We start from the raw sequence: 15,315 nt of genomic DNA on the forward strand, positions 1-15,315 counted from the left end.
AATTATCCTAAAACTAATTAATTATAGGGTTTATACTTAGAGTTTATGATCATATGATATAGAAAATAAGAGGAAAACAAATTCCGAGATTTAACTCAAAGACTCAAGTTTGTTGAGAAGTGAGAACAGAACACTAAGTAGGAGTCATGTCCTCCCAAAGACTAGTGTCTAAGTGTGGTGAGTCAGTTACTAAGTTACAACCCGTATTACATACGCGTAACATCAACAACACTAATTATAAAGCCACATATTTGTAGGAACTAGGGGTGTACATGATCCGGCCCATTTCGAAGGTCTGGCTCGATTTCGAATATTTTAGGGGTTAGTTTGGTGTGATTTCATCGAATTTAGGGCCGGGTAAGGGTCTCAAAAATAGACCCGGTCATTATTAAAGATCGGGTCCATGCCATAGTTCGGGTCGTCCGAAGTCGGTCCGATGGCCCGGTCATCATACATAATTAATATTTTGTGTTATTAGTGATGAATCATGACTATTCTTATGTGGAATTTAAGTATTGTAAACCTTAATATTTTGTGTTATCAGTCATTATAAGACTATAAGTTAATGTTTTATGTTTAGAATGCATAAAACTTTAGACTAATGCATAATAGTGTGTTATTTGTATTGATTTAAATATTTGGTATTATTAGACAATATTAGTATTGATTGTGGTTATGCTTTAGTATTGATTGTGCTTATGCTTTAATTTTGAAGAAGTGTTGGTTCTTATTATATTTTTCTAAGTGAATTTTATCATGTTAAATAATGGTTAGAGTATTGGAAATTTGGATATTTTTACATGCTAGCTTACAAGAAGGTATCAACGTAATGTAATGTTAACGGCCCGATTTTCACCCGGTATAATTGTGGCCCGAAAGTGTATTGGTTTCATCGGGTCTAGGGCCGGGTTCGGGTCTAATAAATAGATCCGGTGTATATTTCGGGTTAGGTTTGGGTCACATCAAACTCAACTTTACCCGACCCATATGCACCCCTAGTAGGAACCGCAAAACTCTCGGAGACCCAAAAAATTTTGTGGGTGTTGTTCTAAATAGTAATTCGAAGACGAAAATTGTTTTTTACGGGAATGAAGATTGAGGAAGAAATTTTTCGAGATAATTGCGGAGACCTGGCCGCCTTCCATAATTCTCAAATAATACGAAATTGAATTAAGTTTTTATATTGTATTTAGTGTAAATTATATTAGATTGAATTATGTCTTAATATTATATTTAATTTAAGATAAATTTAAAATTTAAAAAGTGAAATAAAAATATTTTTTTAAAAAAAATTATGAAAAAATATAAAAAGAAAAATGAGACCCAATTATCCTTTACGACAAAATTAAGATGAAGACAGAAGAATTTTGAGATTCGAAGACGAGAAAGTCATATTCTGTCAAAGCTCGCTCAAATATGGGACAAACCGATCCATCCTGCCAAATTGATATCGGTTCGACTTGTTACCTTGTACTGCCAAAGAGTATACTGGCGGGTTGATGAGCTAATCTTTTAAAAAAAAAAAAACCTAAAATAATATGATTCTAAATCTCAAACACATTTAAATTACAATATTAACCATAATAATTTAATAAGTCTCAAACATCACAACAATAAAATCTAAACACATAATTCACACATAAATTTATATCAAACAATCAAACTACGCTTAAACTAAATACACAATATAATCCATAAATCAAAACATAAATCAATTGTCAACTTCAAAATCAATAAAATTTGAATCTATTTCGGAAATTGAAATACCGCCTCGTCTAACACTCCGAGGAATCACATCTTCACCTTCACCTACAATTGGATTAATACCCAAATTTAAAACTAGAGGAATAGATAATTAAACAGAATTAGTGATAGTAATCAAACAGAATCAATAATTAATAATAAACAGACTCAATAATCCAACAGAATCTTCAAGCATCAATATATCTCCCACAAAGAGAAAAATAAAAGAAAAAAAATAAACAAATAGCTTACCAGTTATTAAAGGAGGAGTTTGTCGTTGCCGAAAGAGCCAGAGATGAGCTATGAGAGGGGAGAGATGAGCGCCCCGCCGCGAATATGAGGAAGACAAAGGTGACGCAGTCGATGAGAGAACCAGGGACGAGAGGTAGAGCTATGAAAGATGAGAGACGAGCGCGCCACCGCGGATGTGAGGGATATAGAGACGTGATGCAGTTGCAGAGAGGGTCGGGGACGAAAGGGGAGAGCTGTGAGAGAGGGAGACACCTTCGCCGATGTGACTGTGTGAGAGATGTAACGACCCAGCTTCTAGCATGTCATGACCAATGCTAGCCGCTAGGTGCTACTTCACGACTTTTCTTAGAGACTCTAGACCTTATATTAAATATATACATATGAGCCTGTAGCGTTAGTCGAGATCACGTGTCAGATATATTGATATAATAACGAAGTATATAATAGTTAAATAGATAATATATACTCGAAGCATAGAAAATACAGAAAATATAGTAATATCATACATATATACCCAAAGGCTTACTTAGTACATCATGATTCACATTGGGTTACGTCGTTGCTTATTTATGAAAATATTTACAGACTCTATATTTATACTAATAGGCCTCAACTCATAAGAGTCACTCTAGTCTGGGACCCATTCTAACTTGTTTATATAGGTATTTACAAAAGCACCTAACCCTCTAAAAGTCTATACAAAGGGAGGGCAAAGACAACTGCTACTATTATAACTACTGCTGGTCATCGATCCCTGGTAGCTGAAGAAATACGAAAGTACTTTGTGGAAGTAAAAGAAGTCGCTCTGACCCTCCAGTAATGCTACTGCTACTCGCTAGTCCCAAGGCTGAAAACTCAAAGAAGATCTTGCCGATTTGCATCTGTGGAACGGGGAAGTAAGGGATGAGAACCTAAGGTTCCCAGCAGGATACTACACCGGAAAACCTAAGAGGTTCCGTAGCCTAAGTCTAAGACTTCGCGCAGTTAGGTTGGTAAGTCACACAAACAAGTACAAGCACAAGTATATAGCAGAATAGTAAACAAACACAAAGTACAGGAAGTAGAGATAAATCACAATCACAGATAAATGCAGCAATCAAGTATGATGCATGCCTGGTCCTATACAGGCCATGAGCTCATGCGTCGGTTGGCTACCCGCAACCCGACGTTACCCGGTCCAAGTCCGGATATGGCTATTCCACTGGGTTGGTCACGCACCGGTGTCCGAAATACAATCGCGGCACTAATAAAGAATGGCCCAAAAATACAAGGTGCTCCTAGTAAGTAGCAGTCCATATGGTGGGCGTCCCCACGTTCATATAGTCTCTGGCTAGGCAGGATGAAAGTCCGCTCTGCCAGGTACTTCTTAGCACCTTGGGGTTTACAGTTTCTTCTTCCGCGGCACATCTCAACAGAATTTATTTCTAAGGGACTTCTCTTTTCTTTTTATAAAAACTTGTACTCGGATTTTTCTTAAAACGTCTCAATCTTATCGCATTTTACCATTTTGCCCTTTTTATTTAACTTTTCTTTTTACCGTTTTCGTTTCGTTTTTAATGACGCTTTCACTCCTAATGTTATTATTTTACTATTGTATCTTCATATTTTCCTAATATACCGTTTCTCCTTGATTAAGTTAATTATTCATTTTTAATTTGACTTTATGTCTGAAATTACTAAGATGCCCCTAAGTTCTCTAGTTTTTACCGTTTAACCTTATGTAGCATCAAATTTTACCGAAATAATCCTATTAGTTGTCTATGATTAAAATTATTCCTAATAATTTTATTTAATGCCAAATTTCACCCTTTATTAATTTTATTTACTTATTCTAATTACTGTTTTTTACTGTTTTACTTCTAACTTTTACTAAAACTTTTATTTAGGTCCGAAACCTTTTTATAATTATAATCTTAACCCAAATAATTTTTATAATTATTATTTTACCCCTAATGACACTAAATTCAGAATTTTATTTATTTTTTATTTAAATTAGATTTTTATCTCTCTTTTTACAAAAAAATGACCATAACACTCTTTTTACCTTTCCTTCTTTGTTCCATAGGATTAAAACTATTTTTTTAACTAATTTTTAATACTTTTCTATCATAATTTTTGTGCTCTTAGTGACTAAAAATTTCAGAAGTGCAATTTTTATATTTTTCTTCACTTTTTGTGACGTTTAAATCTTGAAACTTAAACCCCAAGCGCTTCTATGCTTCCGGCTGTTTTCACACAAAATCTAGAGGTAATACAACAATAAATTACACATATTTAGCAAGCCAAAACAGTGGTAACTCACAAAATTTCTAAAAATTCAAAACAAGCATAAATTCACCACAAAGTGGCTCATATAAGCACCGAAAACAAGCACAACCATACTCTAACTAATCCTAACCCTTACCTCTTATGTAATTCAGTTAGCAAACCTTTCTCACACTAGAAAACGTGCATACAATGATACAAGGGAAGAAACACAGCTGGTGGTGGTGAGTTTCGTTTTTTGGACCTAAAGTGTCGCAAAACGTCGAAATTAAATCACTGTGAGCTCGAAACTCCTTAACTCCTTAGACGTGCTCTATGAGTGCTTCAAGAGGAGTTCTATATATATGGAAGACAGTAAGGATTCATCATGGCTACTATTTTTTTAAAAGAAAAAGGAAAGGAGAAAGAACAAGAGTTTACGGGTAAGAGTTTGTGCTTGTATGGTTTGAGTACTTGAAAAACACATGTAGAACAATAGAAGAAGAGTTGAAATAGGGGCTGGATCATGGAGAACAAGTTCAAGAATTTTCTCCCTTTCTCTCTCAAGAATTCGGTCAAAAGAGTGTAAAAATATGTAAAGTGTTTTGTGAATTTTGTGGCCAATGCTTCCTTAAATAAAAAATCAAAGTCTTGCTGAATTTATGATGGTAAAAGGGGCTGAAATTTTCGTGGTAAAGGGCTGGAATTTAATGAAGAAGGGGCATGAAAACGAGGAAGCTTGGTCAGCGCTTGCGTGTCGAGCTTATCCACAGTTAACCGCAGTTAGTTACTCGAGGTTAAAAACACAACAGAGAGGGGTTAAAGGCTAGGATAGTCTCGGCTCAGAGGCTGAGAAGGAGAGACAAGTTACTTGGGTGGCAAGTAAGAGAATTTGGGATCTCTAGGAGTCGTTTGTGGAATACTAGTCAGAAATTTAATTCGAAATAAATTTTACCGTGTGGTAAAATAATTAATGGCTAAGATTTATTCTTAAAGAAATAAATCATGAATAGATGGCTAATATTAATCTTGGGACACAATTACCATGGTATAAGTTATTTTTACCACTGGTTTCGAAGTTTTCGGTTACAAGAGTTTTTCTCAGCGCACGCAAAATCGTCATTAAAAGTGAATTTCCGGCTCAAAAAGTCTCTAGTGAGAAAATAAACCAATAGTAATCTAATATCTATTATTTACTAGTCAAACTTGACTTAGGGGGAGTTAATTACCCTCATAAAGTCAATTTTGACCTTATTAATGGCCTTTTTCTTTTTAATTTTTAATTTTTTCCTTTTTTTTACTATTGGGTCAGCTTCACTATTTCTTATTGGGCCGTGATTCGAGATTTTGCAAAATAAATTTTAAAAAAGCCAGAAAAAACCTGTTTATCGAAAATCGGGTTCTTACAAGAAAAATACCCATGCCGCCACCAATACCCTGAGAATGCGAGAGAGCTTGAGAGACGAGAGTGAAGAGAAAGTTCAGGGTTAGGAAAGACCGGAAGAAGGAGTTCAGGATTAGGGAGACTCTATTTGTATGAAATCCTACTCCATTAGTAGTGAATTTTGACATTTTGTATTGATATTATCTTTAAAATTACTAAAATAACCCAAAAAAATGATTGTCCCTTGCTTTGGTACGCAATTTTGACGGTGCAATTTTGACATATTTTTTAAATTTGGTGAGTTTAAAATCTCGTCTGACTCATTTTTTTGTTTTTGATGTTTTAATCCGTTTGGTTCAGTCTGTTTTTTCACTTATAATTTCTAGATTTTTTTTTTTTAAAATTAGAAGTGAGACTCAAATTCAAAATTTTTAGATAAAAATAGAAAAACTATATCATTTGAGATATAACGCGTTAACTTTATAATCCCTAAATTAATAAATAGAAAATTTGTATTATATCATTCGCACTATGTTATTTTTATATTTTTAAATGTGAAATTCATCTTGAGATAAATTCTAAAATCTATTAAAAAAAATACGGAAAAATATTTTTTTTAAATATAGAGTACATACTACACAGATAACTAGTAGGGGTGTTTATGGATCGGATCCGATCCGCATATCAACGGTATTTATCCGAATTCGATCCGAAAATTGCGGATATGGATCCGATCCGCAAGACTTTCGGATCGGATCAGATCGGATCCGCACACTAATCGGATCGGATTGCGAATTTTGTGTTGGTATTCGCATATCCGATCTGCATATCCGCAAAAATAAAGAAATAAATAAATAAATTTTTTTATGTTTTATTTCAACTAATAATTATCATATATGTTGTATTATTTTAATTTATTATTTAAAAAAAGTATGTTTAATATTATTTTAAAAGTAAACATATTTAAAAAAAATAAAAAAATGAATTTTATTGATAATTTTTTTTAAAAAATAAGCTTTTAAAATTTTTTTATGTTTTGTGGATATATCTGATATCCGATCCGCAAATATACGGATTGAATCGGATCGAATTCAACTTTAAAAACTGCAGATATTTGATCCGACGGATAATTTTAATATGAATCGAATCGAAATTTTGACCATATCCAATCCAATCCGATTCGCGTGCACCCATACAGATAAGAAGAGAGGGCCACCGTCTTCTATCTGATGAGAATGAAAGAAAATTATTGATTATTTGATCCATCCACTGACTCATTAAACTACTAAAAGTCTAAAACACACAACAAAAATTCCACCTTTCTCTCTCTTCCCCTCTATTCCAATTTCATCTAAATTCCCACTTCCCATTTGCTTTGTTTCATCCAAATTATGCAACTTTTTATGCAAATTCTCCACCGATGAGAACTCACTTCCAGAAATCCTTCTTGATCATACGTAATCATCTTTCCATGTTTCTCTGCTTTGATCTATGACGATCATAAATGCCATTCACATAAAAAAAAATCGTTTTGAACCGTATGGTTGCTGTTCTGCTTGCCTTCTATTTTTTGTTTTCTGCTTTGCCCCATTTTTTTAATGGTAGCGTATTCAACAAGTGTCCTTGTTCTTTTGAGGTGACTATTGATTCCCTGATCTGGAAAGTCAAAAAATGAAATAAAGGAGCGATTTTTGGTTTCTGGTCTTCTGGGTTGAGTCATGTTGGAAGATTGTACATATGTATTTTTTTTTTCGTTTAATTCTTTTTGATTGGGATGATCGAGCTTTGTTGAGCTACGATGAGTCCATATGAACGGAGATTTCAGCTTTGATCAGAGAATTCTTTTATTTTCTGGTGTTTGTTTTGGCTGAGCTGTAGAACATTTCCATCATTTTGGAACAGTATACTTCTCAAAGTTTCCTCCTTTGGACTCCTCACCCTATATTTCACCCTTAATCTTTTTCATCCGGATCATCACCCTTAATCAAGTGTTTTGTAGAACGATCGGTCCTGAATTTTGGGTTTGGTATTTGTGAAAGCCAGTGTTTTGTCCTTTTGACTGTAATCGGTCACATCATTCTGTAGGTGTAAATGCATGCCTTATGATGCTTTTGATTTGCAATGCCATAGTTAATTATGCTATTCAGCCATATTATTTTCAACTGTGTGTCACATATTGAGTTCTTATGAGCTATTTATTTTTCTTTATAGGTTTGAGACCTGAGATTTGCTAGTCAATTGTATCATTGAGGTACATGCATTTGCAAGTTACAACAACATGTATAATTTCTTCACTCTTTCAGATGCTTTGATTAGAGAAACATAGTAATTATTTTAATGTAGTAATGTATTTGAACATTTTTTTTGTAATTACCAGAAGTGTTAGGCATTTTATTCTGCGAAGTTCGGGCACTGCATAAGGTGTGGCAGTGCCCATGGATGCTACTACAAGTGGAACCCCAACTATCCAATACCATAACATCAATGACCAGCAAATCACTGCCATTGTTGTTGCCGCACCATTACCAATATTTCAAAGGCAGCAACGTCATTGCTTCGGGGGCTCCGGTCCCGGAGAGTTTCCCTTGTCTGCTAATCCCTCAATTGTCCTTCATGTCCTCACAGCATGTAATTTGGATCCTCAGGACCTTGCTAAATTGGAGGCAAGCAATGTACTTTTTTGCATTTCGGCTCTCAAGTTTATGCTTGAATGCTACTGATGCTAACAGAATTTTTGCAGGCAACATGCTCATTCTTCAGGACGCCAGCAAACTTTGCTCCGGATTTCGAATTGTCCTTGTCTGAGCTAGCTGCATTGGACATGTGCCAGAAGAGAGTGATCTTTAAGCCAATGTCAATAGAACAGAGGCAATATTTGAAGCAGAGATGTGGGGGTTCTTGGAAATTGGTGCTGAGGTTTTTGATAGCTGGAGAAACATGTTGCAGGAGGGAGAAATCACAGGCAATAGCAGGTCCTGGTCACAGCATTGCTGTGAACTCAAAAGGGATTGTTTATTCATTTGGGTCCAATGGTTCAGGACAACTTGGGAATGGCACCACTGAAGACATGTGGCAACCTCAACCGATCAGGTTGGGACATTTGAAGATTCCACAGTTCTTATTGCTTATCATGTAGTTGTAATCAAATATGGAAAGTGAACTAATAGAAATACCATTACATTGCAGAGCTCTGCAAGGCATTCGAATTATACAAGCTGCGTCTGGGGCTGGAAGGACAATGTTGATCAGTGATGCTGGCCAGGTTTATGCATTTGGCAAAGATTCATTCGGTGAAGCTGAGTTTGGGACTCAAGGATCTAAGATGGTTACAACTCCACAGTTAGTTGAGTCTTTGAAAAATATATTTGTTGTTCAAGCTGCTATTGGAAACTTCTTCACAGCTGTATTGTCAAGAGAAGGCAGGGTGTATACGTTTTCTTGGGGTAATGATGGCAAACTCTGTCACCATACTGATCCAAGTGATGTAGAACCTCATCCTTTATTAGGAGCTCTTGAACATATACCAGTTGTCCAAATCGCTGCCGGATACTGCTACCTACTTTGTCTGGCATGTCAGCCCAGTGGAATGTGAGCTCCGACTGTATCCCTTTTATGTAATATACATATTAGGCAGTCTTTAATCCTTCATATTTATTCAGGATAATTTATTAGTATTCTGACTTATTCGTTGATTGGCAACTCTTATATCTCACATTCTGTTATTCTAGCTGGCTATGTACTTGCATTAAAAGTCAATTACTTCGTTCTTGGACAGGTGTTCAAGCATTTTCAACCTTTTTTCTCTTTAGTAAACTAGAATGTGCAGGTCATTTTCATTCTTATTGTAATGAGTATTTGGATTTTTATTGATTATGCAATCGTTCTTTGAAATTTTGACAGGTCAGTGTACTCTGTTGGGTGTGGCTTGGGTGGGAAGCTTGGACACGGCACAAGAACTGATGAGAAGTATCCTCGTTTGATTGAACAGTTCCAGAAGTTACACCTTCAGCCGGTGGCGGTTGCTGCTGGTGCTTGGCATGCTGCTGTGGTGGGGCAGGATGGCCGAGTTTGCACATGGGGGTGGGGCCGTTATGGTTGCTTAGGTCATGGAAACGAAGAATGTGAATCAACACCTAAGGTGGTGGAAGCATTGAGCAATGTCAAGGCAGTCCATGTTGCTACAGGAGATTACGCAACCTTTGTCGTGTGTGATAACGGCGATGTCTATTCATTTGGTTGTGGGGAATCTTCTAGTCTCGGCCATAACCCTGGAAATGATGATCAGGTCTGCTTTGCTTCTAGTCTTTTTCCCTTGCTTGATTTTGTGAGTTGTATGCTTGGTTGTTTCAAACGAAGTGTGTGTTGCACCACCTCTTCTTGATTCCTGTGATATTTTTGTACCTTGATGACATCATGAACTGATTAGTGCTCTCCCATAATTGGGACTTAAAGAACAAAGGACTTGCTAGCACTATGATCTGAGTATTCTTGGATTCATGTATGAAGTCTGCAATGAAAGTGAACAAATTTTATTGCAAATTCCCTCAAAGAGGCCAGAGCCAAGGAAAAAGTAGCACAAGCCTATATATGAGATGTTTGTAGTGTATTCAATTAATATTTATTAAATCTTTCTAATGGCTTAATTAATTCTAAGGAAGCTAATCAACCATGGCATGTTTCTTCCTTGCAGGGCAACAGGCAAGGGAACGTGTCGAGTCCAGAGCTTGTCGCTTCCCTGAAAGAGATCAACGAACGGGTGGTACACATTAGCCTGACGAATTCCATATACTGGAATGCTCATACATTTGCGCTAACAGAATCAGGGAAGCTGTATGCTTTTGGGGCTGGAGACAAAGGACAGCTCGGAGCCGAGCTTGTTGGCGACGAAACTGAAAGAGGAAAACCGGAACGGGTTGATATCGATCTTGGTTAACTTGCGCGCGCAGGGGAACGCTCCATTGTTCCACAATTGATTTGCACCATGCTGTCCTTTAGTTAAGATTCGCCATGCATGGCATTTAGGTGTTTAAATGCCTTTGTTTATTGTGTAAATAGAATCAAAGTATGCAGTTTAAAGGTAACTTAGGTTAATTTATCTACTCTTTTTTATGTTGTTGATATGAAGTCTTAGAGATTCAGTTTCAACAAGGTGCTCATAGTTTGATCTTCACTCTATAATTGGTTTTTCTAGATCATGTATGCTTAGAGAAATTGTCATGATTCTCATGCTTTCCGCGATCCAGTGCTTCTCCCAGTCCTCCAGAAGACTATGTTCTCGGCTCCATAGCTCTAGTTAATTCTTTTTATACATATATATTGAATAAATAAACAAAAGCATACATAAAAGTGTTTGGAGTGGATAAAATTACACCCCAAAATTCGTAAATATCAAAGAATTAGTAATAAGTAGTGTTCCTTGCGAGATAAAGCTTCCGAAGTATGATCGGCTACAAGTTCCGTCAAGGGCTCGGAAGTATTCTCCTCGGAACTGAAGATCTCGACGTGGGACCTGTAAAAAGGACTCCGACGCTCAAGTTAGTGCTCGGAAATATAAACCTCAACAAGCAAAAGTAAAAGTAAGGAATTTGTAGGGTTTGGTGCTATGGAGTTGTTTTTCCTAGTAGCTTATGATAACTGTTTTCTGCTTGTCCCAGACGAGGTTTGCTCGTCTGTTTAAATAGACCGCAAAGTAGAGGAATGTAGACGTTTGAGTAGTGTTCGGCTTTTTAGGGTTTGTTACCGGGAATCAATGTATGAGTTTGGTTAAGTGCGAGATTCTTGGCACTTGTGGCGTGTTTGACCTGTTCTCGGTTGTGAGATTGTTAGCCGAGGATATCGGTAAGGTACACAGTCCCCAAGCTCGGCATGGGGAACATGTTGAGCTTTCTATATCCTCGACTTGTGAAATTAGATTGTTTGGGTGGATTTAGTGCCTGGGTAGCCCCCAAGCTTAACGTGTTTCTCTGGCTGGGCTTGCGTGGTATGGGCTTTGGATGTTGGGCTTCATTTTTTTGAAAGTGAAATAGAAAAGTACGTCTGCGCTACTGCTGGGGTCGAGTAAGACTTTCTTCACGAGGAGATCCCCTGCTTGGACTGAGATTACCACCGGATCGTCTAGGTTATCCGACCTTGCTTGGTAGTCGGATTGTTCGAAAGATATGTTCGGTGTTCGTGGTTTGTGGGCCGTCGCCTCGTTTGTTTGTTGCATTGTTAGCATTTCTCGGATTCGGCGTTTGCGTGTCGAGTTGGTTTGACCACCGCTTGCAAATTCTCCTGAGATGCAATTTATAACTCCTCTTGGCGGCGGAGGTTGCGTTCTGAGCTTGTCTGGTGTGTTTGGTGTTCGCTCTTGGCGTCGGTCATTGTGACCTTCTGAAGTTGGTCGGGCTTTGCTTATGTATTTGTCCAGGTGTCCTTGTCTCGCTAGTCTTTCCAGGAGGTCCTTGGCAATGATGCATTCGTCGGTTGTATGCCCGAACTTCTGGTGAAAGGCATAGTGCTTCGATTTGTCGACGAACCTCTGGTCTTGATATGAGTCGGCCCTGCTTGGTGGCTTGATGAGCTTGTTATGTAGTATTTCTTTCAGGATGTCCTCCCTTCTTGTGTTAAATCTCGTGTATGAGTCAAATTTTGGGGTTAACTTGAAAGGCCTCTTGGAGTCCCTTGTTTGAGATTTGTCCTCCTCTTTTCGGGGCAGTTGTTTCTCATTCCTCCGAGTTTCACGCAGCTTCTCAATTTCGATCTGCCATGTTGCTTTGTCTCGGAATTCTTCCAACGTCTTTGGCTTCGCGATGGCTATGGCCTCCTAGAACTTTCCTGGTCGGAGGCCGCTCTTCAGGGCGTGGGGCTGTACTTCAGGATTGAGGTCAGGGATTTCCATGGCGGCTGTTGTGAAGCGTGTCATGTAATCTTTCAGGCTTTCATATTGTCCTTGTCTGATCGTGCTAAGGTAGTCTGAGTCCCTTACATAGATCTTTGAGGCTGCAAATTGATTGATGAATAGCTTAGAGAAGTCGTCAAAGCTGGTAATTGACCCTACAGGTAAATTAGAGAATCATAATAATGTGGCACCATCTAAAAAAGTGGGAAAAGATCGGCACAGAATGGGATCGGAGTCACTGTTCAGGAATATCATAGATTCAAATTTCGTGACATGAACTTTGGGATCTTCGATCCCTTTGTACGGTGCCAGAGTCATAGGGAGTGTGAAATTTTGAGGCATTTTAAAACTCATAATTTCTTCAAAAAAAGGGTTAGCTCGTCGTCTCCCTGTTTTCGGGGGTGTTTTTCCTACTTTTGCATTGGATTCCGACTGATGCTCTTCGTGCTGTTCAGTATTTGCTTCTTTGTTGACATTCTTCCTTTCACCACCATTTTGTAGTGTAGCTAATAGTTCGGCCATGCGCTGATTCTCTGCGAACAAAACGGCGTTGGCCGCCATAAGATCAGCATTGGTCCGAGAATGTGGTTGGGTATCCGACAGATCCGTCATGCTTCGATTTCTGAAAAGAAAAGCAGAGCACGAGGTGTGTGAAACAGTGTTATTACTGGGAAGGGAAATAAAAAAGGGGGTTAATTAAATCCGGCCCACGGTGGGCGCCAAATGTTCCTTGCGAGATAAAGCTTCTGAAGTGTGATCGGCTACAAGCTCCGTCAGGGGCTCGGAAGTATTCTCCTCGGAACTGAAGATCTCGGCGTGGGACCTGCAAAAAGGACTCTGACGCTCAAGTTAGTGCTCGGTAATATAAACCTCAACAAGCAAAAGTAAAAGTAAGGAATTTGTAGGGTTTGGTGCTATGGAGTTGTTTTTCCTAGTAGCTTATGATCACTGTTTTCTGCTTGCCCCAGACGAAGTTTGCTCGTCTATTTAAATAGACCGCGTAGTAGAGGAATGTGGACATTTGAGTAGTGTTCGGCTTTTTAGGGTATGTTACCGGGAATCAATGTATGAGTTTGGTTAAGTGCGAGATTCTTGGCACTTGTGGCGTGTTTGACCTGTTCTCGGTTGTGAGATTGTTAGCCGAGGATATCGGTAAGGTACAAGTAGTATAAAGAAGGGATAAGTATTTTTTTGGTCCCTAACGTTGAGGGTCAGAATCGAAACTGTCTCTGGTGTAATTTTTGATTTAAAATCGTCCTTAATGTTGTAGTTTATTTTAAAATCGTCCTTTCTAATAATTTTTTTTCTAAATGACAAAAATACCCTTTCGTCTTGTTCTTTTTCTTCTTCCAGGAGAACCTTTCTTCTTGTTCTTCTTCTTCCAGAGGAACAAATTCTTCTTCCATTAACAAATTAAAAATACAGATTCAACAAAAAAAACACACAACTCAAAATCAGAAATTCAAGAAATTCAAAAACAAATCAACAATAAATCCAAAATAAAAAAAAGCAACAGCACAACAATGATGAACCAATCCATCATTCAAATTCAGATTCAACAAATCAACAATGATAAAATTAGAAAATAACAAATTAAAATCAGATTAAAAGTAGAAACAGAAGCAGACCCAGAAGATGTAAAAGCAGAAGCACTCATGCAGAAGCAGAAATTAAAGTAGAAGACAAAGCAAAAGATGCAGAAGCAGAATATCCAGAAGCAGAAGCACTCAAGCAGACCCAGAAGAAGCAGAAGACGAAGCAAAAATAGAGATCAAAGCAAGAAGCAGAAGCGGCGAGGTGGCAAGGAGCAGCGTCGGCGGGGTCTCCCTCCCGGTGATGACGTGACAGCGGTGGCGAACCCTCAGTCACAGAAGAAGAAGCAGAAGCTCAGGCAAAAGCAGAAGTTCAAGCAGAAGTAGAAGAAGAAGAGGCAGAAGAAGAAGCAGCGCCGGCGGGATCCTCCTTCCCGATGACGACGCGACAGCGGCGGCCAACCCTCAGTCACAGAAGAAGCAGAAGTTCAAGCAGAAGCAGATCCTTCCTCTTCTCTTCTCCCCCGTCGCCGGTTTATGTCATGGTCTTTGTTCTTGCCTTTGTTATATTCTTGTTTCCGAATTGTTGTTGTTTTTTTTATTTTCTATTTTTTTAATTAAAGTAGGAGTAAGGGTATTTTAGGAATAAAATTAAAAATTTTATTAAAAAGAACGATTTAAATATGAAAAAAAATATTAAGGATGATTATAAATCAAGAATTACATTCGGGACGGGTTCGATTATGACCCTCAACGTTAGGGACCAAAACAATACTTATCCCTATAAAGAATTAGTCGAATAATGAAGAAAATAAAGACAAGTAAAGAGTATATGGTTGTGTTTTGTTTTGATTTCCGAACAAAACAATCCATCAAAACAGGACATTGAAAATTGAAGATAAATAGTAGAGACATAAAATTTAGTATTTTTGTATTTTGTTTAATGATAATTGAATATAAGATAGAATAAATAATAAAAAAGTTTAATTTATCTTTTTTTTTTCTTCATTCATAATTTAAAAAGAAAAATAAATGATAAAAAATATTATTATGAAAATTGATAACAATAACAAAAAAAATATAAGTTGTATTTCTGTCTAATGTTTCTGTGTTTTAAAATACACTAATTTAATATGGCAAGATATAATATCTTTATCTATGTCTCATAAAAAATACGATTTTATAAACAAATGCAGCCTAAATTCAAAAAAATAAAATAAAATAATAAAACATATAATTATGAAAAATTGATAACAATAACAAAAAAAAAATATAAATTG

The 15,315-nt window shown here is 37.2% G+C and overlaps 2 protein-coding genes across 5 annotated transcripts; one reads left to right on the forward strand and one right to left on the reverse strand.

The window, feature by feature from the left end:
• LOC107631706 (ultraviolet-B receptor UVR8) lies at positions 6,836-10,905 on the forward strand. 4 transcript variants are annotated; one of them, XR_002359947.1, is made up of 8 exons: positions 6,871-7,080; positions 7,835-7,903; positions 8,001-8,286; positions 8,364-8,713; positions 8,810-9,211; positions 9,524-9,918; positions 9,997-10,217; positions 10,314-10,444. XR_002359947.1 is itself a non-coding variant. In XM_016335233.2 (7 exons), the coding sequence occupies exons 3-7, from the start codon at positions 8,059-8,061 to the stop codon at positions 10,554-10,556; spliced, it is 1,608 nt and encodes a 535-aa protein (XP_016190719.1). In that variant the 5' UTR covers positions 6,836-7,080; positions 7,835-7,874; positions 8,001-8,058; the 3' UTR covers positions 10,557-10,905. The 4 variants fall into 4 exon arrangements, 3 of the variants coding, with proteins under 3 accessions (XP_016190719.1, XP_016190718.1, XP_016190720.1); XM_016335233.2 differs by lacking the exon at positions 9,997-10,217 and having other exon boundaries at positions 6,836-7,080; positions 7,835-7,874; positions 9,524-9,908; positions 10,314-10,905; XM_016335232.2 differs by lacking the exon at positions 9,997-10,217 and having other exon boundaries at positions 6,873-7,080; positions 9,524-9,908; positions 10,314-10,905.
• Positions 10,989-13,115, reverse strand: LOC107633897. The gene is made up of 4 exons (XM_016337490.1): positions 12,695-13,115; positions 12,477-12,604; positions 11,658-12,365; positions 10,989-11,132 (listed from the first exon to the last, which is right to left on the reverse strand). Exons 1-4 carry the CDS (start codon positions 13,113-13,115, stop codon positions 10,989-10,991), a joined length of 1,401 nt encoding a protein of 466 aa, XP_016192976.1.

The sequence above is a fragment of the Arachis ipaensis genome, chromosome B03, assembly GCF_000816755.2.
Source record: "Arachis ipaensis cultivar K30076 chromosome B03, Araip1.1, whole genome shotgun sequence".
NCBI classification, from domain to species: domain Eukaryota; kingdom Viridiplantae; phylum Streptophyta; class Magnoliopsida; order Fabales; family Fabaceae; genus Arachis; species Arachis ipaensis.

Coding starts and splice junctions, on each gene's coding strand:
- LOC107631706 (XM_016335233.2), top strand. CDS start 8,059: ATGGATGCTACTACAAGTGGAACCCCAACTATCCAATACCATAACATC. Junction 9,212..9,523: donor GCATGTCAGCCCAGTGGAAT/GTGAGCTCCGAC, acceptor AAATTTTGACAG/GTCAGTGTACTCTGTTGGGT. Junction 9,909..10,313: donor ACCCTGGAAATGATGATCAG/GTCTGCTTTGCT, acceptor TCTTCCTTGCAG/GGCAACAGGCAAGGGAACGT.
- LOC107633897 (XM_016337490.1), bottom strand. CDS start 13,115: ATGACGGATCTGTCGGATACCCAACCACATTCTCGGACCAATGCTGAT. Junction 12,605..12,694: donor TTTTCCCACTTTTTTAGATG/GTGCCACATTAT, acceptor ATCAATTTGCAG/CCTCAAAGATCTATGTAAGG. Junction 12,366..12,476: donor TCCCTGACCTCAATCCTGAA/GTACAGCCCCAC, acceptor GCAACATGGCAG/ATCGAAATTGAGAAGCTGCG.